Genomic DNA, 25,635 nt, shown 5'->3' with positions numbered 1-25,635 from the left:
AGGACTGTCGGGACGCAGCCTTCATTGCAAAGTGCTGCGTCTGAGGGGAGCCCATCTCCAGCGCCCGCAGCACGTCCTGTGCATTCAAACAAGCCGCAAGCTGCTCCTTGGCTGCCGAGACTGGTTGACTCAGCAGCTGCTTGTCCCTGCATCCCTGGGACATCTCCCGGCCTTCTCACGCCTGCTCTCAAGGACATGCCGTTGGACAGCCCAGCAGCACACGCTTGGCTGTGAGCGGGACACCCCAGAGGCTCCTGCCTCTAGGTCACGTATTGTCCCCCCAGTCCCATCTCCCACCAGATCCCCCCATGCTGGCTCTGGGTGGGGGATAAAGGCAGGAAGGGAGACAAAGCAGAGACACGTGCTCCCATGCAGAGGAGGGGGAGGCTCGGTGCAGGGGCTGCAGCACTGAGGAGCCCCTCAAAGAGGAAGGTTCAGACCCCAGCTTTGCCCCAAATTTCGTGACACCACGAGCTGGCCATGCCGGCATTTGGGCACAGTGCAGAGGTGCACTGCAACGCTTGGCTCCCAGAGCAGAGTCCATGCTCTGGGGCAGAAGAGCAGGGCGTCTCGGGCCAAGACCCACAACCGCCAGCTGCCCCAGTGAACTGCAAAAGACAAGGGAGCCTCAACCCCTGCTCTTGTGAGGCCTGGGTGCAAAGGCACCCATGGCAGGTGAGGCTTTCGCTGGGACGGAGGCACCAGACCTGCTCCTCGGAGGAGAGGCGCAGGCATCACAGACAGCTGAGGATGTCTCCCAGCCCCTCCCCTGTGCCGCGCTTCACTTGCTGCGCCTGGTTTCCTCTGTCCAGAGACTGAGGAAGACAGCTGTGCACTCGAGAGCCCGTCTCACTGCATCCTGGCTGCAGAGCTGGTCCACAAAAGCCCTCAGAAACCCTTGTTCCTGGTGTAATTTCAGGTCTATCGCAGCTACAACACCCTTATCCTAAGGATTTCTTTCAGAAGAAGAATCTCCTAAATTGCACAGCCTGTCTAACTATCCCAACCGTGCAACTGGTCCAGCAGAAGACCTCAGGCAGACATCTTGGCCTCTCCCAATATTCCCAGACTGCCGTGGCTACAACTTGGTCTGACACGTTCCCCCAGCCTTTAAGGGACGGCCCCATGACACCGAAGCAGCCCGTGCAGCAGGACCCGGGTCCCCCCTAAGTCAGGGCTGCAGTCGCTGGCTCCAGAGCCAGGCTCCCCTCAGGAAAGCCCATGAATCCAAGCAACTCGGCTCTTACAGCCCTGGTCTGAGGATCCTGATGGGGCTTAAACAGCAGAGAAGGGGAAGGCCAGTCTGCTCTGCTGGCAGCAGTGCTGGGCACGCCGTGCACGGGACTTCAGGAGCCCCAGGGCTTCCTGACAGGCGCTGGGATGCCTAGATCTCGTTGGGGCCCAGGAAGCAGGGCTTTAATGTCCGTGCACATCCTCCCACCCCTGGTTCCACCCCTGCAGCGGGGGCACGGCCTCAACCTGGGGCCTCTGTTAACCCCCTGTGCAGCAGCAGGACATTGGCAGCCATGGCACCCCTGCTTTCCCGGGGCAGGGGTGGGGGCAATGCCTGGGGCTGTGTTGTGTTGGCATAGGGGTCATCTGGGATGGTTTGGACAGAGCTGACCCTGCCTCAAGCAGGGCTGGGACTGGATGTGACCCCACTTCTCCCCTACGATCTCTTCTAGGGAGGAGTCTGCAGGGCTGAGCTGCCCAGCTGGACCCGTGGTGACTCCTACTCACCATAGGACTGGAAGATCTTGCTGTTGACTATGTCTGTCAAGGACTGGAGCTTCTGCCTGAGCAAGCGCTGTGGTGGCAGGTTCCCGATGAAATCCCGAAGCAAGCCCCTGCAGCCCAGACACAAGTGGACAGAGCACAAGTTACGTGGGACCATGGAGAAAAGGGGCAAGGGCTGGAGCTGCCCAGCGCCCGGGACCTGCAAGGCACAAAGGTTTCTCTCCCTGCCGGGGTGCGCTCCACCCCGCTCGCTCAACAGCTGCCCTGCTCCCAGCCACTGCCTCTGCCCACCACTCATGACCGGTTGGAGAGTCTTAAGCGTGTGACCAGTCACATCGGACTGGACCTCTGCCTTGCGGTGAAGCAGGCAGTGTTGGAAAGGAAGCTGTCCAAGAGCTGCCACTCTGAACCACGCGGCTGGCAGGTGGGGTGGCTCGGGGCTGGGCACGCAACGTAGACTGCCTCTCCCTCCACAAGGTATGTTTGCAAGTGAAAGTCTCTTACAAATGTTCTTGTAACAGGGCAGTCAGGCCCTTGAAACCCTGGGGTGGGAGCCCGGCTGTGGGGATTAGCTGGCAGTTAAAGAGCAAGACGTGGAGCTAGGGAAGGAGCAGTGGCCCGGAGGCAGCCTGAACCCAGAGGGGCTCACGTCTAGCGGCTGGAGAGAGGCTGAAAGGTTTGACTTGGGCTCATTTTTCATTTGCTTGGGCCGGGGCCTCTTGCTTGGACTGGCGGAGGGGCTGCCAAGGGGACCAAGCCCGTCCACGTGGGGGCAGGCACACCCTCCCGCACGGCCCAGTCCAGCGTTGGCAGCTTAGCGTCTTCTGGACCGGACATCTCTGGGGCGGCCACCTCCCAGGCTGGCCTCTGCCTCTGGGCACAAAGCAGTGAGGCTGCTCCAACGCGCTGTAATTACGGTGCATCAGAGCAGACTCGATTAATCAATTCTGCTGCAGCGTGGTAATTACTGTGCTCCAGCAGAATCCAACGTCACACATGGCAGTGTCCCCGTGCCAAAAAACGGTGGTGTGGATACTTCAACTAGCGTGCATTCAACAAGGTTAATTAAAGTGCCCCACAATTTTTCAGCGTGGAGACACTGATACATGTGACGCTCTGGGTGCTTTAATTAGACCAGCTCTCCGAGGTGCTCCCCGCCCCCGGACGCACACACTCCTGGAGCATGTCTATAAACGCCCAAAGTCTGGAAGAGCTCCAGCAAACCCCTCCAGCAGTTCATTTCATTATGGGAGAACAACAGGCCCCTTGTCACCAGCTGCATTGCTCTGAACCAAGGACTGACACCTCAGCCTGGTCCAGTCCAGGAGAGTCGTGAAGGGAGAAACTGCTCGCCCCGTGGGGCTGTTCCTGCAGCCTTGCCCTGCGTGGCTGCAGCAGGCCCAGTTCCTCCACGCTTGTTCCCTTTTTCTCTGGCCAGAGCCCGTCTAGTTCCTCTCCGAGCTGCTCCACAGCTGCTGCAGCCAAGCGAGCTGGAGGGGCTGGGGCAGTTGCTTCACACCCTGCACAAATGGTTTGTTCAGCTCAATTTCTTCACTCCGCTCCAGTTTCTTAAAAGGGCAAGTTTTAAAGAGGCAACACCAAGACCGCGCGCCCATCCTCGACAGGCACAGGCAACTGCATGGACACGAAGCCAGATTCAGAGGTGTGGAAGGGACCTCGAGGGCCTGGGATGCAGGGATGCCACTCCACAGTCATTGCTGCCAACGCGTCTCCGTCCTCCTGTTGAAACCTCCCAAGGAAGGAGGTCCCAGGAGCCTGCTCCATCACCTTACTGTCCTATCGGGAGGGGACGTTTTCCTGAAGTGTTTTCTGCCCCTGCGCTGCTGCTCGTTCAACCCTTGTCCTGCGTCCCTCTCCCTTGAGGCAGCCTTTCAGCTGCTTGCAAGTGGCTCTCCTGTCCTGCCGTGCCCTCTTCTCCTGCTCAGCGTGCCGAGTTCGCTCAGTCTCTCCCCGTGGAGCTGCAGCAAGCCCCTTATCATCGCGGCTGCCTGCCTCTGGGCCCTTCTGCATGTTCCTAAAATGTGGGCCCGGACTGCACACAACCCCTGGGCCGGGTCTGACCAGCTGCAAAGGCAGGCGCCATCCCCTCCCAAGTCTTACACTCCAGACGCCTGTCTGCTGTGGCGAGGCCCCACGCTACATTCACTTTCGGGGCGGTTTGGCACGGCAGCACATCCAGCCGCTGCATCTGTGGTTAGTGCTAAAGCTGCAGCTGCATGTCTACCGGCTCGGGTTATCGTCGCCCCCAGATCATGCACAGCTCCCACCCGCTCCTGGAGGACCCAGACATGGCGTGTGGCTTTGTGGAGAGACCAGCAGCCCAGCGTGGACGTCCAGCTCTGCTGTGAGCGGCGACCGTGCAGCAACGGCAGGGTCTGGTCTGACCCGCTTCCCGTCCACGCATTCAGAGCCCGGCTTGCTTCAACCGTAGCATCTGCTCCTCCTACCAGCCCTGTCGAGGACCCAGCCAGATGGAGAGAGCCGGGGGAGCTTGCCGGTCTCTTCTGAGCCTCTCCCGAGCCACGGACGGTCCCTCCTGAGCTGCCATCTCAGCTGCACGGATGCAGTCACTTCCACAGCTTGTGCACAGAGCATTGCACACCCAGACAGGGCCTCCCCCTTCCTACCCCCCAGGCAGGGCAAGTGCCCCTGGCCCCAGCGGCCGGAGGTCCAGCGCCAGCGTTTCCTTCCTCTGGGCTCAGAGCCAGGCGTGTGGGCAGGTGGCACCAGGCCGTGCTGCCCTGCTCCTGCCATCGCCTTTAGATCCCCCTGGGCCAATACAGCACGTTGTCCGCTCAGGCTGTGGGGCGCTGGGGCAGCTGACACCCCACAAGCTGCTTGCTGACACGCAGGCCACACTCTGTGTGACGTGAGACCCAGCACGGCGTGGCTCCATGAAAGGAGGAGAAAAGTGTCCCTTACCCCAGCACGGAGCTGTCGAAGATCCCAAACATGTCCTCCAGGATGGAAGGCAAGTACTTCAGAGCCGCCTCCTGGAAGCAAACACCAGCACAGAGTTAGCTAGGGGCAGAGGGAGCTGGGCTTCGTTAAGCATTTCAGAAGGGCACAATTCAGGTAGTTTTACTGCTTGGGGCACATGAAAGTCATGCTCGGGCATCCTCGAAACCCCCTTAAGCACCATGGATTTCACTCTGCGACCTAACGTGGCAAACAGACAGACCGGTGGGGCCCGTGAATCTGTAGCTCATGGTGGCTTCCCACTGACCAGTGCACGAGGCAGCTCGCGCTGCTGGAGGGGAGGGCTCGTGAGCTCTCCCTCCCCACCCCACAGTGCCGGACGTCCACTGGTACACCTGCTCTGACTGTGGCATCGGCACCTGGCAGCCCAGCTCGGCTGGCAGAGGACCTGGGCAGGAGCCGCGGTGCCCAGTTCTCACTTTGAGGCCGTGCAGGAATCCCCAAGGCCGACCCCAGGGACCAGGCTGCAGGGGCTGTAGGTTGAGGAGACTGAACCCCACTCCACTGCCCCTTCCTAGAGTCCTGGAGCCATGGGGCGGGCAGGGAGCTGCGGGGTCGCATCCAGTCCCAGCCCTGCCTGAGGCAGAATCAGCCCCATCCAAACCAGCCCAGACAAACCATCATCTAAACTCTTTGTAAGGCTATCATCGCCCCCGACACAGCCCCAAGCATCGCCCCCGCGCCCAGGATACAGGGGGGCTGCAGCTGGCATTGTCCTGCTGCTGCCAGGAGGGTCATGAGCACTGCAGAGACCCCCAGGCCCAGGCCATGCCCCAAATCCAGAGGAAGGAGAAACCCCCCAGTCTGGACCAGTCTGCACAGGGGGGAAATCCCTTCCTGCCCCCAATGCAGTGCTGGGCTGAGCCTGAGCATGGGGGCAAGACCCTCCAGCCAGGACCCTGCGGGGCCGATGCAGCACAGTGCAGCCTCATCCCCAGCCCGGGCTGCAGCAGCACCAGCGCCTCTGGGGGAGGCTTCAAACCCTCCCGACGTGTGGAGCAGAAAGGGGAGAAGGGGGAACCAGCACAGCCCAGATGCCTGGGACATCCCCACAGCAGAGCATGGGCATCGCTGCGCCTGTGCTAAATGACACTAATGCGCAGTAGAGCAATTCTACTGCGCATTAGTGCAACAGCACGTTTTTTGCCAGGATGCACTAATGCACAGTAGGATTAATCTACTGTGCTTGCAGCGCCTTGTGTAGATGCGCCCAGTAAATACTTATCAGTCCACAGATTTTAAGGCCAGAACGATCAACGCTGCCCTCTTGCCTTGTAGGGACCCCAGAATTTCCCCAGTGACTCTTGCGTCAAGACTGCAATTCCTGGCTGAGCTGATGTGCATCTTTTAGGCTCTTCCCTTGATTTAAAGGCTTCGCTTGATGGGGAATCCAGCATGTTTCCAGGCCAGTTGCTCCACTGGTTAACACCTGCACCATTTTATTTGCAGTCACTGGACCCAATACAAGCTTCCAGCCCCCGGATCTGACCCAGCCCTGGTCGGCTGTCTTAGACGGTTTTCTACTATCAGGAATTGTCTCTCTGCATAGAAAGTTTTTCACCTCTTCGCCTTCACCTGGGCAACCTAAATAGATTGAGCAGTTTCATTCCCCCTCCATAAACCATATTCCCAGACTTCGATCATTTTTGTAGCTCTTTTCAGTTCTAACATTTCTGCCTCTTTTTAACTCTGGACCCCAGACCTGGCCGTGTGAGCCAGGCTGGGTCACACTAATGTCACAGACGAGCATTGCCACTTTCCTACACTGTTTCTACGCATCACTTCTCTGCTTGCGCAGCCAAGGAGCAGGTTAGCTCCCCTAGCAACAGCAGGGCCCTGAAAGCTCTTTTTCGGCTGGTTATCCATGGTGACCTCAGTCCTTTTCTGAGTCACTGGTTTCCAAAATACAGCTCCTGACTCTGCAATTGTGACTTATGTTCTTTGTTCCCACATGGATGCCTTTAACTATATTAAAACACGTATTGTTCAAGTGAGCCCAGCTCATGGGTCTGGATCATGTTGTTCAACTGGTATTTTCATTGTTACTTAGCATCCCGGCGTTTCCGTCCTCTGCAAACGTTATCAGGGGACGACTACTGCAGCGCTGAATAGTGCTGGGCCGTGACCGGGTCCCTAAGGGACCCCAGCAGAAAACCCCCCACGATTTTATAATTCCCCATTTATGACTACATTTTGAGATTTATGTTACTCAGATTTTCATCCTTTTAATACAAGTTTTGCTGGCTGTGTAAAGTGCTAATTTTTAAATAAAAATATTATGTTTTGAGAGGTACCTTATATCAACACCACTCCCCCTTCTACCAAACTTGTAACTTAATAAAAATGATTTAACCATTATTAGATAAACCCCACGTTCAATAAAACTGCTGATTCGCATTCATTATGCTGCCATCATTTAATTCTTTATTGATTTCATCCAGCAGCATTTTTGCAATGATTTTGTCAAGCTCAGCCTCAGACTAAATGGCCCAAGTGCTGTGGGTCACCCCATGTGCTCTCGGAAACGGCTACATCCTCAGACGTTTCCAGTCCTTGGGGCTTCCAGGGTGTTGCACGATCTGTTAAAAATCAACACAAATGCCCCCAGAAGCTCTTCTGCCAACTCTTGTAAACTCCTAGCTGCAAGTTATGTCAACCTGAGGACTCAAAAGTTGATTTTTTGTCCCTGTTAACACCCTCCCTAGTCACTGCCAAATTAAAGAGTGCTTCATTGTCATTGTCCTGACTGCCTCGAGCACGCAACGGAAATATTTACCAGGATTCGACATTTCTGTCTTACCTGTATCATTGCTGACACAGCCCCCGGGATTGCGGCTGCACAATCGCTGGGGTTTCCTGGTGCTCCTGCTGCCCGTTAGCACACCCCTCCTGTCCGTAAGCCGACTGACCCTGCACTTACCACCAGGCACTCGAGCTTCCCATATCCCTTGCCTGCATTTCAGAGCTGCCAATTTGGACGTATGGTAACAACTTTCCCCCTTGTCCTTTGGTTTACATAGATTTTTGCTGCTTTTGTTTCAGTTCTTAACCAGGATGTGGGGGCGGGGGTTGAGCCATTTGTGAAAAATGTGGGGATTTCTGTAACATGCACAACCCAGCCTCCCCGTTCACGCTGCGTGCACCCTTCGGTGGTGAGAAAGGCACTCCATAACAAGGAGAGAGAAGAAAGGGGGAGGTGTTGGTGGCAGACAGGTGCTTGCTGGGTCTCTCCTGTGAAAGGAAAGTCCTGAGCCACATTTGAATTTGCATGGAGCCACTTTAAGGGCTGAGGTGAAGCAGGGCTGCATCCGGGGAGAGCCCAGCCTTTGAGTTCGAGGGCAAAGGGGCAAACACGGGTTCATGTGCAAAGCCTGGGCACTGGAGCCCAACAGCCCAGATGAAATCTCGATCACACCTGCCCTGTCACACCCCACCAAGCACCAGGGAGCACAAGTGCCCGGCCTCGAGGTAGTCAGCACCCCGGGGCAGCTGTGGGCTCTGGATACCCCATGGATTTCCAGTCTGCTCCAGCTTATTTGTTTGGCTCTGGAGGTACACCGCTGTTGTGGGGACTGTGGATAGGTGAGACGGGCAGAGCTCCTCTGCCTCTGCTTTGCTTTGCCCCTCCAGGGCAGCCGCGTTTGATTTGAACTCCACATGGGCTAGCGTGCGCTGGCCTGTGGAAGAAGATTGCTGGGCTCAGATGTCCTCCCGCAGCAAGGGAAGCAGTGCTCCGAGGACGGAGGAGCACCCGGGCCCCGCGCGGTCACAGACACCTTGCACAGGGAGCAAGGGAAAACGAACTGCGGGAGTCAGACTTGGACAGAAGGAAGCAATCAGCTTCCTCGAGAAGCTCCCCCGAGCATCCAGCACATTCAGGGCGAGTAACAGCGATTGCTCATTGTCTGAAGAAGACCCAAGTTCAGGCCTGTCCTGGATATTGAGAGCTGGGAGGGCTCCTTGAAGGGGAAGACACAGGGGCAGGTTCAGGGAGCAGCACCGATCAGGCCAACACAGATACGAACGGAGACGTTCTGGGCTGTTGTAATATCCCCTGTGACATCCTGGATCAGACACAAGGGGAAAGGCTGCACAAAGGGCACATCTAACTGTAAGATTAACGTGCATAAATAAACTCCAGAGTTTATTGCTCCCAAGCGCACCCTTTGAACATGCTCCCAGGAGCAAAAAACTCTGGAGCGAATTGCTCTGGAGTTTATTCATGAGCAGCACATGGAGCTCTGTTGCAGCAGCCCTGGCTGGCAGGGGCAGGGGACAGGGGGGCAGCCTGCCAGCCCAGGGCTGCTCTGGCCAGGCTGCATGTGCTGCAGAGCGGCTGGTGGGGGCACGAGGAGCACCACACTGAAGCACCCCATGCCCCAGGGAGCCAGGGCAGCACCTATACGTGTGCTGCTGCACATGAAGAAACTTGGAGCAGGATAGGTCGTCCTACCCTGCTGTGGAGTTTATTACTTTCGTGTGTCTTAATAGGGGCACACATGTAGACGCTGAGATGTTTACTGCGCAGTTAACAAGGCAACTGCAATACACATCTCATGTACAAGGAACAACTCGCGCCCAGGAAAATACGATTCTGCCTTGTGCTCCTGGACGAGCCTCCGTGCCCCTGAGCCCAGGGTCGCTGCCTGCAACCAGGGGTGCGCACGACTTCTCCCTCCCGCCAGCACTGATTCAGGGGATTCCTCCAGCCCCTCACGACACTGCTACCTCCCACATGCACCTGTTTGTCCACCTACGGCGGCGCAGCTTTGTGCCAGGGCTTGCACAGGTCTTGCAGAGCAGCCAAGCCCAGGGAAGCTCAACAGCAGTCCAGAACAGCCTCCTGAGTCCCAAAAGGCTCCCACAGCTCATCCTGAAGCCATCCCTGTAGGTCTCTCCTCCATCACTGGCTCCAGCTTCAGCCCCCTGACCTCAAGGGCTTGTACTTCGCTGTTGGCTGAGACTCCCTGGCTTGGTTTTCCTAGCCTGTCTCCCAGATTTCCAGACAGGCGAAGCTGGAAGCAGCCACCTCTCTCCCTTGAAGGAATATATAACCCTGCATCTCTGACCTTCCCTGTGTGCCCAGGGAGCCCCGCCACAGACTCCTGAGACCACCTGCCCCCATTGCGTTCCCAAGGGGACAAAGTCTGTGCGTTCCTACATTTCCGCCGGGTGCCCAAACAGTCCCCGGGGGCACTTAAGTCTTTGGGGCCCCGTGTGTGTGCCTGCGCAGCCAGCTCTGCACCCCTGAGCCCACCATTTGCTTTGATACTGGGCTCAGTAACCAGCTGGACTGTTGCAAGGAGGAGGACTTTTCTCCAGCACCCAGCTGCACCCCTCAGAGACACCAGCCGATCTAGAGCAGCGGTGTTGGCTGTCTCTGCGTGGAGGCAATGTCCTCATTTAGGGCCTGATATTTTTCATAGATTTCATAGACATTAGGGCTGGAAGGGACCTCAGGAGATCATTGAGTCCAGCCCCCTGCCCAAAAGGCAGGAAGTCAGCTGGGGTCATAGGATCCCAGCAAGATAAGCATCCAATTTACTCTTGAAGGTGTTCAATGTCGGTGCTTGAACCACCTCCGCTGGCAGACTGTTCCAGACCAGATGTGCAACGGGATGTCTTCAGTCCGTGCCCAGGGCAGGGGCCAAGCTTGCTCCTCCCTTGGAGTCTGACTAAATTAGCACAGAATTAACCAAGAGGTCACAATGTGCAGGTCCCTAACTCTTCCCTTGTTTGGGCCACCTCTAGCTTCAAGCCCACGTCCTTTGTCCTCTTCCCCCAAACAGACCCCCTCGCCTGCCGCCTGTTCAGAGATTGTCCTATTAATGCTCTCCGGACACTCTCCGGCTGGCCGGGCTCTGCCTGGGGCTCACGGCTCCGCACAGGGCAACACTGACCAGAGTTTCCACTCACCCCGTCAGGTCAGGACAGAGCTGCACCTTGGAGACTGACTGGTTCAGAGAGGCAGCAGCCGACTGCACCAGGTGCTAGGAAAGGCCCAAGCAGAAAAAAAAGGGACAGGATGGGGCAAGGACACCACTGAAAGGCAGCACGCGATTTATTTGCAGCAATAGGGATAAAGATGTCGTCGGGTGGTTCGGAGGCCAGGCTCCCTGCCACTAGTATCCACTCGCAGCAGCTGGCTGTTCACGGGCGCGCTTTTGTCCAGTGTGTCCTGTTTTGACTTCCTCCGACGTGTTTCAAGTTCCCTGCTTCCAGTGAGCTGGCAAACTCCATTGCAAAAGGCCAAGGCCCGCTGTCTAGGACGGCGATGTCGGAGAGGCCACGGCTGCCACGTCCAACCTCCAGCAGGTGCGGGCGTTGTGGGACAGGTCGGGACAAACACAACACGCAACAAAGGCACAGGCACTGTCCATGCCAAGACCTTGCTTGCAGTCCTAAGGGCATGAGACCTTGATCTTTCTGCCTGAAATGTTCCAGCTGGGAGCGTAGCCTCAGGCTGACTTAGTTCTTTTTAAAGCTTCAGCAAAAATAGGCCGGTCGAGTCAAAGACCAAGCCTGGGGACAGACACGGGGCTGCCGAAGCCAATGGTGGTCTTACCACGGCTCCCAGGTCCCACAAGTGCAGTGTGGGGAACTGGATTCAGCTGGGAATTAGCTTGGAGCACAAAGGAGAGAGGGAAAGCGCCTGAGTCCACCTCCAAGGTGCACAATGCAGGGGGCTAATGGGGGCAGAGGCTCTGCACTCGGTGCACACCCCCCCACAGAGAAACCAGCAGAAGACCCTGTAATCCCAGGCCTGTCAGCCCGGCATCAATTGTGGGCAAAGTAATGGAGTTGTTGATATGGGACTTGGTTAATGAAGCATTAGAGAAGAGTAATATCGGCTGTGCCAATCAACATGGGCATAGAGAAAGCAGATCCTGTCAAATTACCTTGATGGCTTTTTTTGATGAGATTACAAGTTCACTACTGGTAACAGTGCTGATATGATATGCACAGGCTTCCGAGAGGCGCTTGACTGGGAGCGGCGTGACAGTTTGATTAGAAAACTAGGACAACAAAAATCAACATGGCTCTCATTAAATAGATTAAAAGCCATCAGGCAGGCCTCGCAGGACCGTCTCGTGATCATTATCCGGCGAGCCCATTTCTGGTGGGATCCCACAGAGATTGGCCGTGGGTCCTCCCCCGACGCGTACTTCAATTATCCACCACGATTTCTATTCTCTTCAAGGCCAAGGGTGCAAGCAGCACAAAGGTGGGACGGCAGGACGGCTCAACGAGGCGCGGCGGTCCGCATCATTTGGTCAGCTAGGTGCGAGCACCAGTGCATGTTTTGGCACGGCCCAACATACAGGCAGGCGTGCAGGAGTATAAAACACAGGCCACCCTTACATGACCAGGCATGTTACCTGTACAACCCCAATGGCTCTGTCATGGCTGTGCATTGCGTGCACAATCACAGGCTTTATGTCCCCAAAACCCGCGCCCGCCTCAGCCTGCGGCACAGACCCGCTTGGAGGAGGCGGACGACAAAGAAAGCCGCTGGAAGGTCCCCGGCAGAAGCTGGGAGATGCGGCAGCTTCGGAAAGCCCCACCTCTGCATGAATGAAGCCAGGCAAGAAGGACGGTCTCAAGATCAAGGCCGTGAGATGCCATTGTGGAGAACTGGCTCCTGCCCCTGCCCTGTCGCTGCAAGTTACTTACGCCATGTCGTTCGCAGGTGGCCGCTGCCTGCTTGCTGCTCAGCTCAGGGGGCAGTGAGCTCTGCTGGCACCCGGGGCAGAGGTGGGGGGTCAGACTGACCATGGCAGGGTGGGGGGAGGTTCTGGACCTGCTCCGGTGCCCCATGGTCACCTGGCACAGCTGTTACTGCGTGGCAGCTGGTGCAGCAATGTGGGCTGGTGTGCAAGACCCTCAGAGCCCGATGTGCACGTGTGCAAACGGCTTGCGGCTGCCACTGCAGTCAGCAAACACCGTGCTCCAAATATACGAGGTGCAATGAAGAGGCTCAGTGGTCTGAGAAAGCAGCAGCATGCACCCCCAGCTGTGCCCCCAAACTAGCAGAACCAGGAGGTTCCTTATGAATTAAGCCTGCCAAGTCCACCAGGCTCATTTCGGGCCCGATTTCTTTCAAACCTTCCTCCCTCGCAAGCAGGCTGCAAAGATAATTTCATTAGTGTCTGCAAGGCACTCGGATACAGTAGGAATAGACATCACAGAACAGTCTGGGATGAGGCCTGGAGATGCACGGGCCTGCGAAGCTGTACAAAAATACCTATTTCCCCAGCATCGCCCGTCCTGTGCCCTGAGGTAGGGGTCCCACAGATAAAACCCCAATGCACGAGCATGTCTAACTCTGGCCGTGCTTGACTTTGCACTGGTCCTTTAGTGCTGTATCTTTATGCAATGATTGTGGACATATCTACTTGTTTCTTAATACACCTTAATTACTGTGCATTTAGTTTAGCACTTTGGGGCTTTCATTTGCAACGTTATCTGTTGGTGTCTGACCAGACAGCAGATCAGTGTTGGTCTTTCTGCAGCGCTTAGATGGTGCTTTATAAGCAATCTAATAAAAGTCCACGTTGAAGGGCGATCACTGTCGCAGCATTCCTTATTTTAGGAAAGATGAAACTGTGCCCGTCCTGGCTTCTTTTAGAAGCGTTGATCTCATTAAGGATTGTGTCAGCTCAGGACTTGGATGGGAGTCCCAGAATCACAAGGGAGGGCTGGAGGGACCTTGAGAGGTTGTCTAGTCCAACCCCCTTCCCAGTTTCATGTCGTGGGCAAACTTGCTCCAGCAGCTGCCTGTGCCAGCATCCAAACCATTAATGAACACCTTGAACAGCGCCAGGCCCTGCGGGACTCCACTGGAAACCTTCTGCCATCCTGACCCCTGCCTGTAGGAATTACCCTTTGCTTGCGGCTATTGAGCCAGTTTGTCCGGCTCGTGTTTCTCCAGTTTGTTTATGAGGACGCCACATGGGACCTTGCCAAAAGCTCGGCTGAAGTCCAGACACACGACAGCCACAGCACACCCTTCATCCAGCCAAGTACTTACTTTGTCAGAGGAGGAGATCAAGCTTGTTTGGCACAATCTGATCTTAGTAAAACCCATTCTGGCAGCTTGTGATCAACCTTTCCTCCTCCAGATGCTTGCATGACATGATGTCGATGCAGGAAGCCTTCTCAGCATGGCTTCCTGCCCACCCTAATTTCCATCGGATGGGTGTGAAACCATGTTGGCAGGTGTTAGCCAAAAGTCCTGAGCAAGCACCTCTTGCCCCTCGCCCAGACGAGAGGCCGATTATCCAGATGCAGAGAGGAAACTTGCACTCTGCGCATCGTCAGAGAAAGCATCCCTGCAGCTGATGCGCCATCAGGACACCCCATGCCGGGCGGGCGGCCGCAGGGACGGGAGTGGCGGGAAGGGCGGGCAGGCGCGAGCGGTGCCACAGGGCGGCCGGCCGGCCAGCACCAAGTGCCAGGATGGAGAGGCCAGCCGGTGAGGTGAGCCAGCACAGGCTCTGAGCCACGGCACGCTGGGCAGCTGGTCAGACACGGTAGAAACTTCTGTGCTGCATCCCCAAGCTCTGCAGCCTCAGAGAGGCATTCGTCCCTCCTTTTCCATGCAAACGTGGTTACTCTACATGCACCGGTGCAGCATGAGCCAGCAGCTCCGTGGCAGCTGGTGCCCCTGGCCGGGCTTGGAGGCCGGCGATCGGGCCGGACGCAGTCCTGGGCTGACCTGTGTTTCTTTGCTATACATCGTCTGTCCCAGTGCCCACAGCAGTCAGTTTGGACCAGCTCCCACGGGTGTGGGCAGTCCGCGCTCACTGTGGGGACTCCAGCTTGAGCTCCAGGATCAACAGACTTACTTTAAAAACACTTTGTGTGTCTACGCCTTAGGGCTGCAAAGGGGGTTCAGGCTGTGAACGACATGGCAGGGCCTAGGGGAGCTGCCGGCAGCTACGCGGACAAGCCGAGCGCTCATCCCAGGAAGGTGCTGGGCACCTGCAGAGCCGCCCCGCGCTGCGCCAGCCCCCCCGCCAGCAGCCGAGCTCGGGCAACGGCCGCTCCAGGGGATGTATGCCGACATCTCGCCCCATCCAACGCAGCCCTGTGGCCTGGCACCGGATGGGACCGGGAGTGCACTTCCTCACACATCATCCAGCTCAGCAAAGAGGCCCCAGAGACAGCTGTGGCACACTTGCAGAAGGAGACCACTCTGCCCACAGCTGAAGCCCACGAAGAGCAGACGCTCCCTCGGGATGAGGCTGCACAAGTGACCTCTCGTCCCTGTGGCAGATTTTGGGGCCCTGAGCAGAGCGGAGAGGGGGCACGAGGGTGGACAGAGACCTTTTCTTGGCGGTGGCTCGTGAGGCCCTTGAGATATCCTTCATTACTGGGGGGCAGAAACGGGATAACCCTTTTCCTCACCCACTATGCCTGAGTGCCCAGCAAAGCTGGTGACATCTGGGATTTATTCCCCTCCCTCCTGCCTGAGGACTTGTTGTCTTGGGGTCCTTGGTTGAGCCAAGCAAGGGTGACCACCAGGAACTGGGGGGACGTTTGTTCACCAGAGCGCCCCAAGGGATGACAAGGTCGAACGGTCACAAACTCCTGCAAGACCGTTTCAGGCTGGACATAAGGAAGAATTTCTTTACTGTCCGAGCCCCCAAGGTCTGGAACAGTCTGCTAGCGGAGGTGGTTCAAGCACCTACATTGAACACCTTCAAGAGTAAATTGGATGCTTATCTTGCTGGGATCCTATGACCCCAGCCGAGTTCCTGCCCTTCGGGCAGGGGGCTGGACTCGATGATCTCCCAAGGTCCCTTCCAGCCCTGATGTCTATGAAATCTATGAAACCCACAGCTCAGTGACAAAGAAATGCCAACATGCAGTTCTTCAATGACTGGTAAACACCGGAAAACCAAACAGCGGGAAACGGAGGACACGTGGAGCCCCTCGCACCAAGTGAGCAGAGCCACCAGCTTCAATCACCTCAGTAAAGATTTGGAGCTGAACGACTCCTTGGAGGGCAGTGGCAGAGCCGCTCCAGAACAGCCATGCCCCACGTCTTGGATTAGCCTGTCCTTGCAAGACAGTTTCCCAACAGAAAGGAGAGAAATGAGAAGTGCAGGCAGATGAAGGGGGAAGAGACTTGCTGGCTGCGCAGAGCAGAGGCGATGCTTGGAGCAGAGGATGCTTCACAGACCGGTATCCTGAGACGTGACTGACACCAGGGACACGTCAAATCGACGGCTGCAGCAAGCCTGCAAGCACCGCGCGAGTCTGTGCTCCAGGCCAGCAGGGTGGGCTTCCTGCAGAAACTAAAGGCACCGGGGAATAATTACTGCAAATCGCTAATGCAGGTAATAAATTCACCCTTCGGGAAATGGAAACAGAATATGCTGTGCTGTTCTGTTCTGTTCTGTTCTGCTGCAGAGGTCTGACAAAGTAAGAGGCAAAGGCTGTAACAAGCTAGTGCTGCTCTAAGAAACGCCGTGACAGACGCGACAGACGTGGCTGTGCCTGGCCGGGTGCTCTGCAGACTCCTAAGCTTAACCCGAGTGCAGACCCTTTACTGGTTTATAGTGGGTTCCTCATAAAGCCCGAGGGCAGCTGGGCTGGCAGGGCCCTCGGGAGGTCACCAGTACTCCCAGCGCTGCACCAGAACAAGCATCCGTCGGGCCCGGCGGTGCTCAGAGCACAGCCACTAGGATGGATCCAGCCTACGGAGCAAGTTGTCCAGCCATGGGGCTTCCCCCAGGTCCAAGGTCCACGGGCCGGCGGCAGGGGAGCAGGGGCTGTGTTAATTGCCATGTCTCTGGGTGCTTCTGCTTCCCCTAACTTACATTTAGATCTTAGAAAAGTTTATTAAGGAGGCCATCCTTGAGGGACTGGCCCAGGCTAACATCCTATGGGATAGCCAGCACGGGTTTGTTGCGGGTAGGTCTTGTTTGACCAATCTCATTTCCTTCTATGACCAGGTGACCTATCACCTGGACAAGGGAGAAGAGATTGATGTCATATATCTTGACTTCAAAAAAGCTTTTGATCTGGTATCCCATGATCACCTCTTGGCCAAACTGCCCAGTTGTGACTTTGGCTCCACCACGATCCGCTGGCTGGGAAATTGGCTTCGTGGTCAGACCCAGAGGGTTGTGATTGATGGCAGTCACTCATCGTGGTGCCCTGTGACTAGTGGGGTCCCCCAAGGCTCTGTCCTGGGACCCATCCTGTTCAACATCTTCATTAACGATGTGGACATCGGAGTCAGGAGTGGACTGGCCAAGTTCGCCGATGACACCAAACTTTGGGGCAAAGCATCCACGCCAGAAGACAGGCGGGTGATCCAGGCTGACCTGGACAAGCTCAGCAAATGGGCAGACGAGAACCTCATGGTGTTTAACACCGAAAAATGCAAGGTTCTCCACCCTGGGAGGAAAAACCTGCAGCATCCTTATAGGCTCGGCAGTGCTACATTGGTTAGCACTACAGAAGAAAAAGACTTGGGGGTCATCATTGACCACAAGATGAACATGAGCCTCCAATGCGATGCTGCAGCTAGTAAAGCGACCAAAATGCTGGCGTGCATCCATAGATGCTTCTCGAGCAAATCCCGGGACGTCATTCTCCCCTTGTACTCAGCCTTGGTGAGGCCGCAGCTGGAGTACTGCGTCCAGTTCTGGGCTCCACAATTCAAAAAGGATGTGGAGAAGCTTGAGAGAGTGCAGAGGAGAGCCACGCGCATGATCAGAGGTCAGGAAAACAGATCTTACGATGACAGGCTGAGAGCCATGGGACTCTTTTGCCTGGAAAAGCGCAGGCTCAGGGGTGATCTGATGGCCACCTATAAGTTTATCGGGGTGACCACCAGGATCTGGGGGAACGTCTGTTCACCAGAGCGCCCCAAGGGATGACGAGGTCGAACGGTCACAAACTCCTGCAAGACCGTTTCAGGCTGGACATAAGGAAGAATTTCTTTACTGTCCGAGCCCCCAAGGTCTGGAACAGTCTGCCAGCGGAGGTGGTTCAAGCACCTACATTGAACACCTTCAAGAGTAAATTGGATGCTTATCTTGCTGGGATCCTATGACCCCAGCTGACTTCCTGCCCTTTGGGCAGGGGGCTGGACTCGATGATCTCCCGAGGTCCCTTCCAGCCCTGATGTCTATGAAATCTATGAAATTTGGGACCCAATGCCGGGGAGGCTGAGCACCGCCAGTCTGGTCCGTTCCAGCCAGAACTGCACTGGCAACTGTCTTGCGCGACCCCCTGGCACATGCCCGGGAACAACGGCAGGACCACAGCCTGTCACAGAGAAGCGGGGGCGAGGGCACCACCAACATCCTGCCACTGCTCACAAGAAAGAGCTCGTTAAAATGCACGCAAGAGAACCAAGAAGAGGCAAAACCCCTATGCCCGTCTGCACTGATCTGACCACGGGAGCATCAGAGCTGCCACATCCTGGCTCAGGCCCCAGGTCTGTCTCCTGCATCACACTGGGGAGAGAGCAGAGCGGGAGGGAGAGTGGCCAGGGCAGAGCAGGGTTTTCTCTCTCCCCTGCAGCCTCCAGTATTTAAGGTCCAGGCAGGGCTGATGCGGAGGCCGTGCCCCTCGCTCCCTGCCCCAGAGCCCCCGATCCCCTTTCCCCCCAGCACGTGTCCAAGCCCTGGTGAATCCAGCTGAGTTCTCAGCTTCCCGCACATCTGGGGGCCACGAGTCCCCCTTTTCATGCCACACTAGGGAAACACAACTGCCCGGTGTTGGTTTTAAATGTAGCGCCTGCTCCTTGCACCCTGTGACTCCTGGTGAGAGACAGGAAATCATAAATCCCTGGTGATTTCTCTTCGCCAGGCAGTCCCTTGTCAACCTTTCTTGTGTCTCCGCCCCAGCATCTCTTCTCAAACCTGAGCAGGCCTGGTCATAGTTTCTCCTCATACAGAAGTCCCCGTGTGCCCCTCATCATCCTTGCCGCCCTTCTCTAGTTCTTCTAGATGCTTTGGGAGGTTTCTTCCTGATCCACACAGACATGCATGGAGGAGGAGCAGCGGGAGTCTGGCATGGCATGGGGCGTGGGGTGCAAAGAACGGGGCGCATGCGCAATGCCGGGCCTGCCCCAGGAGAGCAAACAAGGGGGGCACAAAGTCCTCTGGCTTTTATGGCACAGTGGCATCGAGGGCACCAGTACCACTGACATTAGAAGGGTATTTCTGGGAGTCCCTGAAATAGAAGAGGGTCGTGGCCAGAAATGGGGCGAGTCCTTGTACCCCACGTCACTTCTCACCATACACAATGCCGCTCCCTATCCTGCTTGGGGTCTGCTTTCACCTGAGACCGTTTGGCCCAGGACTGAGCCGCAGCAGCACGTGGCAGTGGGGAGGGAGGGCTGCGCGGCACCGAGTCCTTGCCGACCCCTCGCTGCTCCGCCGGGCTGGTGCGGGGGAGAGCCGGCGAGGACAGATCTCTGCAGGATTGCAGTAGTCTCCTGTCACTCGCACCAGGACACACTCGGCGCACTCCAGCACGTGCCCTGCGCCCTGCACCGCTCTCGCAGAGGCATTTCCAAAGGTCCGCAAGGATAAGAGCAGCCATTTGCCCTCTGCCCACAGACAGCAGATCATCAGGCTCTTTAGGATGCTAGGTCCTGGCCTGAATCCAAGCTGCGCCAGATGCGAGACTGATACACGCTGAGCTCGAGGACACGTGCCGCAGGGCTGGCACTCATCCCAGGCCAAGCAGGAGTTGCATGTCCTCCTGCCATGGCTGAGCCGGCTGCTGAGGGTGGCCTGGGCACATGCATGGGGAGCAAGGTGCTGCCACCGAACTGCATCTTGCATGATGTCAAAGCGAGACGGATTTGGATCTCGTCCGAATTCAGCTTCACCAGCTGCGAACATGTGTCAGCAGCACCCCACCCCAACGCGGCTGCTGCAGGGCACCACTGTCATTACGGATCAGGACCGAGCAGGGCAGGCTGGGACCACGGCCTCAGAGGGGGGGCCTGCTCTGTCTGGAGGGGGAAATGGGGAGACGCTGGGAACTGAACTCCCTGGACTGGGATGGAGCCATCTTCTCTGTGATGGACCTTGGCTCCACGGACCCTCACACCTGGGAGGCTGTGGTCATGGAGCAGGCCCTGCTGCGCTAGGCGCTGTACAAACATGGACTAGAGTCCACTCCTAACCCAGAGGTCTCTCAGGGTGAGCCAAAGGCAGGCAGGGGAGCACATGCAGCGAGACGTAGAGGACTTAGCTGCACACACCCATGCGGGGGCTGCACCTGGACTGCAACATTGGGGTCCTTACTGGAAGCACCATGCGCTCTGTGTGCGGTGCAGCCTGTGTCTGGATGTCCTGCAAGCTTCCCCATGCCCACGGAGCCTCCTGGTCTTACCCTCCAACCTGCAGCTGTTACAAGGATCAGCACAACAGCCAGCATATCCACACGGCAGCCATCCACGGGCTAAGAGCAGCACAAAGCAGGAAGCACTGGGCTGGGAATGTATCAGCTAGATAATGGACACATGCATCATTATGGGAGCGAGGAATCAGCATCCAACTGCTGGAAGCCAGGTGGGGTGGCGACGCACTGCAAAGCCAAGCCAAGGAGCTTTTGTGTAGACCTCCAGAGAAGGGGGTGCAGGAGCCACTAGGAAAGCCCACCCCCACATACAGCACCGTGCTGGGGGAGGGCAAGCTAATGAAGTAAAGCCCACAGCATGCAGGCCACATCACGTCCTCAAATCACAGGCTGCAGCGTGGCAGAGCCTAGCACTCTCCACAGGGACACAGGAATCGCCGGGCTACATCCTCTCAACCCAGCCCTCCGTCAGCTCCCTCACGGGGCCAGGACCAGATACGTCAGAGAACAAACTCGTGCCAGCATATGCACCCGTCTGCACACACGAGATCCTTGCTGGCTTGCAGCTCCACCGGGGTCCTGCTCACCTGGAAGTCCAGCGTGGCACCCTCCTGCGTGGATTTCATCAGCTGGTTGACAGAGAGGAGGAACTGCTGCAGCGACGCTTGGAACTCCTCCGTCTTATTCCCTTCGTAGAGTCTGAGGGGAGACAAGGCTGGGTGAGTGTCACACCCCTCCACGACCCCAGCGACTGAGCTGACCTTATGAGCAGGACATGATAAATGCATACTTTCAATTCTTTCCTACAAAATTTAATGCATTTAAGCAACACCTCATTTGGATAACCCCCACTTAGCAATTTCCAAACCAAAACAGAGTCTAGAAGAGCCTAAAGGGAGCTCCCTTTCATTGAACGAGTAGCATATAGCAATCACATCATATATACTATAATAGACCTATGGCATAAGTTTGCATTGGCTGCTGTGCCCCTTTTATTCTTGCATCTCATGAGCTTTTGCACTTCACTGGCAAAAAGACCATGGGAAGTCCCAGGCTAGAGTTCTTGTGGGAACAGAGACATACTTGCACGTTCGTCCAAGCAGGGAACAAGATAAACCCATGCGACTTATTGGAGATGCGCTGGTCAGCTGGGCCGGCTCACACGGTGAGTGCTCACAGCATCACCGGGCCGGAAGGGACCTCCAGGGCCATCTAGTCCAACCCCAGCTCAGATGCAGGATGGCAGGAGATGGGCATCCAGTCTCATCTTGCAGATGCCCAGGGAAGGAGCTTCCACAGTTCCTCCCATGGGATTGCGGCTGGAAGGGACCTGAAGAGGCACTGAGGCCCTCCTCCAGCTCTGAAGCAGCACCAAGGATCCTCAAAGCATCCCTGATGAACACCTACCTGCCCTATTCTCAGACGCCTCCAGTGAGCGGGACTGCACCGCCTTCCTACCTCGCCTCTTCCAGACAGGACCAGCCTTACTAAGAGGTTTGATATTAGGAAAGATTTTCCAAGTCTCCCACGTTGCTATTCGAGGCAATAGTTTCTAGCCCTGTCCTGTACGTACATGGAGGACACTTTGCTGGAAGAGCCTTTCGCACGTTGGCAGGCTGCTGTCATTTCCCCACCACAGACGCGTCCCACTGACGACCGCCACCACCAGACTTCTCCTCCCTTCACTGCGATAGGAAATCCAGCTCTTTCAAGCTTCTCCCAGCATCACATTCTTGAGGTCCCCTCGCGCTCCCTGCCCTGCTCGGGACCCATCCGGGGTGGCTACCGGACCTGTTTCTCCAGTAACCAGCTAGGCAGCAGTAATCCAGTTCTGCATGTGTGCGTTAATTCTTCCTTCTAAATTGCAGTCCTGAACACTTGTTTTTGCCAAATTTCATCTTCTTGATTTCAGACCATTTCTCCAATTTAGCAATCTCATTTTGAATTCTAACCCTGCTTTCCAGACTGCTTGTGATCCCTCCACTTTGGGGTCAGCAACGCAAGCAGTAAGTGTCCTTTCTATCCCATCATTCGAGGCGATGGTGAAAATCTGACCAGTACCGGGCTGACAACAGACACCTGTGGACCCCACTCGCTCTGCCCTTTCAGTCTGACAGAAAGCTACTCTGAACAACCATTAATTATAGAGAATCACAGAGTCCCGGAGCCGTGGGGCGGGCAGGGAGCTGCGGGGTCACATCCAGTCCAAGCCCTGCCTGAGGCAGGGTCAGCCCCATCCAAACCAGCCCAGACAAACCCGTCATCTAACTCTTTGTAAGCTGCCATCACCCAACACAGCCCAGACATCACATCCAAGCCTGCCACAGAAAGCAGGGGGGCCGCGGCCGCCAGCATCCTGCTTCTTTAAAAGTTTGTTAATATACGCTCAAGAGCCCTCAGGCCGAGGCCATGCCCTGCTGCAGAGGAAGGAAACGCCCCCCCAGTTCGGACCAGTCTGAGCAGGGGAGAAATCCCTTCCCGCCCCAGTGCGGTGTGGGGCTGAGCCTGAGCGCCGGGGCGAGACCCTCCACCAGGACCCTGCCGGGTCGGTGCAGCAGGAGCATTGGCACAGCCCAGCCCCATCCCCAGCCCGGGCTGCAGCAGCGCCAGTGCATTTGGGGGAGGGTTAAAAACCCCCTGATCACCCAGGTCAAGAGTTGCCACATGTGAACTAAACAGCTGTCTAGTTGTGGTAAAACCCCCTGATGCATGGAGCAGGAAGGCAGGCGGGGCATTAGTCTAGGAAAATGTATTGCAGAAAATATCCTTTCTGCAAGTAAGGAAGCTACAGCTGCATGGCAGATACTTCAGCCAGCTCGTGACAAAAGCAGATGCATTGGCCACAGCCTGTACCCCTGCATCTCTCATCCGGGGAGACAAACTCCATGACCAGGATCTTTCCATTCTACTTTTTTAGGAGAAAGAGAGTTTTCAGCTGTCCTCAGAGGGGGGGGAATGACCCACAGAATGGTTCCTCCTTCTTTAGGGCACAGGGATCATTTCTACTCATTAACATGAGAACGTAAGGGTAGGGCTAGGATTCACAGAGACCTCAACTAATTGGAGGATCGGGGCAAAAGAAATCTCCCGAGGTTCAACAAGGACAAATGCAAAATCCTGCACTTAGGAGGGAGCAAGCCGCAGACTGGGGGTGATGGGCTGGGCAACAAATCTGCAGAAAAGGACCTGGAGGGACAGGGGACAAGAAGCTGGACAGGAGCCAGCAGTGTGTCCTCGTGCCAAGAAGGCAACCAGCATCCTGGGCTGCATCGGTGGGAGTGTTGCTGGCAGATGGAGGGCAGTGATTCCTCCCCTGTATTCAACATTGGGGAGGCCACATCTGGAGTCCTGTGTCCAGTTGTGGCCCCCCACTACAAAAAGGATGTGGATGAGTTGGAGAGAGTCCAGTGGAGGGCAATAAAAGTGGTTGGGGGCTGGGGGACAGGACTGGTGAGGAGAGGTGGAGGGAAATGGGTTGATTTAGTCTGCAGAAGAGAAGACTGAGGGGGATTGAATAGCAGCCTTCACCTCCGTGCCGAGGGGCTGCAAAGATGATGGAGCTGGACTGTTCTCTGTGGCGGCAGATGACAGGAGCAATGGGCTCAAGCTGCAGCAAGGGAAGTTGAGCTTGGATATTAGGAAAAACTCTCATGAGGAGGGTGGTGAAGCACTGGAACAGGCTCCCCAGAGAAGTGGTGCAGTCTCCATCCTTGGAGGTATTGAAGACCCAGCTAAGACAAAGCCTTGTCTGGGATGATGTAGTTGGGGCCGGTCCTCCTTGGAGCAGGGGGTTGGACTCGATGTGATTGCCTGCGGTCCCTTCCAGCCCTCGTTGTCTGTGAGTCTGTGTTTGGACATCAATTTTCTCCTCTCTTCTGGCTCCCGGTGCTCCTTACATTTCCAGGGCATGCCTGGTCTGCAGACCTTGTGATGGGAAGGAAGCTGCTGTGCAAGCAGGAGTCAGTGTTTCTGTTCTTTACTCTGCTGAAGCACCCAGATCACAGAAGATTTCTTCCAGAGTGGGAAACAAGGTCGTGCTTGGGCCCCACGCACATCTTCCCTTTACTAAGGTATCAAGACACGTAACAAGTGACCTTAGATAAAAAAGGAGCAGCCCCATGGCGAATGCATGCACTGACTGCTATGCAGCAGCACAGCAGATCTCATCAGGAGATACGAGATGTCTTCTGTGAACTGCTCAGTATTTCTCAGGCCTGGGATTCAAGGCCCCACAGAAGAAATTGGCTGGTTGATTTTTCACTGAATTCAGGTGCACTTTGGGAATAAACACTGGCATAAAACAGAGGACTACCAGAGTCTGCAGTTGCACACCCAGGGGCAGCTCCTTGTCTAGAGTCCGACCCTTCCTCCTGAGAGCAGAGAATCACGACCCAACTGCTTTGCCCTTGAGGGTCAAGAAGAGCACGGCCCCTCCAGCACTTGCACCAGACAGTTGGCCCCTACACTCCCCAAAAACGCCCTGGGTTGCCTGCACACCACTGTGTTGCCCTCCCAGAAGGCTAAGGCATTTGCACTGGGGACAAGGCAGTCGGTACAACACTATGCAGGCTCCCCCGGCTGCTGCAAAGTTCCCACTTTCCAACCCTCCTTTCATACAAAGATCAAAACAAATGACGTAGTGCTCTCCATCTCACACCGTCCCGTGCCACGGTCAGGTCTACCCCTTGGACAGCCATCTCCCCCTCCCGCCTTCTGGAGGCAGTGCCCGTCTGGCGCGGAGGCCATGCTTTGCTCACGTCAGGAGTTCGTGCCTCGGTCAGGTTTGGCAACCAGGCTGGCTATGGCTAGCACTTTTGCAAAGCCTTTGTTTGAGCAGCATATACAGATCAATTTTTGTTGTGGGGTTTTTTTAGACTCCTCAGAGGGGCTGGTGCTGCTGCAGCCCAGGCTGGGGCTGGGGCTGGGCTGTGCCAATGCTCCTGCTGCACCGACCCCGCAGAGTCCTGGCTGGAGGGTCTCGCCCCCATGCCAACCCTGCACTGGGGCAGAAAGGGATTTCCCCCTGCTCAAACTGGCCCAGACTGGGGCGTTTGCCTTCCTCTGTAGTTGGGGACATGCCCTCTACCTGGGATGTCTTGGGCGTATATTGCCCACCTTTTAAAGAAGCAAGACATTGGCTGCTGTGGTCCCCCTACTTTCCCTGTGGCATGTTTGGGTGTTATATCTTGTGTTGTGTCAGGGCTGACAGTAGTCTTATTAAGAGGTCAGATTATGGATTTGTCTGGGCTGGTTTGGACAGGGCTGATCCTGCCTTGGGCAGGGGTTGGACTGGATGTGACCTCGGCAGGTCCCTGCCAGCCCTGCTCCCCCATGATTTCTGTGATTTTATAGCTCTAGGGTGAAAAAAGGTCATTCCAGAACAGTTGGAACAATTCCCAAAACACTGAGAATGCAGAGTCAAGGTCAAAATGCAATGAAGTCCCAGCACGTTACAGCAAGACATCCACAAGTAAGTAACACAAGCAACCTTAACTCTTTTCTGTGTCATCAGTGACTTCACACAATAATTAGATGTAGCTGCCATTAAGAAAATGAAGT

At 56.1% G+C, this 25,635-nt stretch overlaps 1 protein-coding gene across 1 annotated transcript in view; it reads right to left on the bottom strand.

Moving 5' to 3' along the window:
- The window catches only part of LOC149869944 (dedicator of cytokinesis protein 2-like), a 107,967-nt gene that overhangs the window by 49,898 nt on the left and 32,434 nt on the right, over positions 1-25,635 (bottom strand). Inside the window, exons 24-26 of the mRNA XM_090035178.1 lie at positions 20,664-20,775; positions 4,681-4,751; positions 1,741-1,847 (exon numbers count right to left, since the gene is read on the bottom strand). Of these exons, the coding sequence (XP_089891304.1) occupies positions 1,741-1,847; positions 4,681-4,751; positions 20,664-20,775 (290 nt within the window). The remainder of the gene's footprint in view (positions 1-1,740; positions 1,848-4,680; positions 4,752-20,663; positions 20,776-25,635) is intronic.

Source organism: Crocodylus siamensis, chromosome 2 (genome assembly GCF_052110815.1).
Source record: "Crocodylus siamensis isolate JL-2025a chromosome 2, ASM5211081v1, whole genome shotgun sequence".
NCBI classification, from domain to species: Eukaryota; Metazoa; Chordata; order Crocodylia; family Crocodylidae; genus Crocodylus; species Crocodylus siamensis.
The sequence above is the reverse complement of the archived record's forward strand: the minus strand, read 5'-3'. Positions and strand labels throughout refer to the sequence as shown.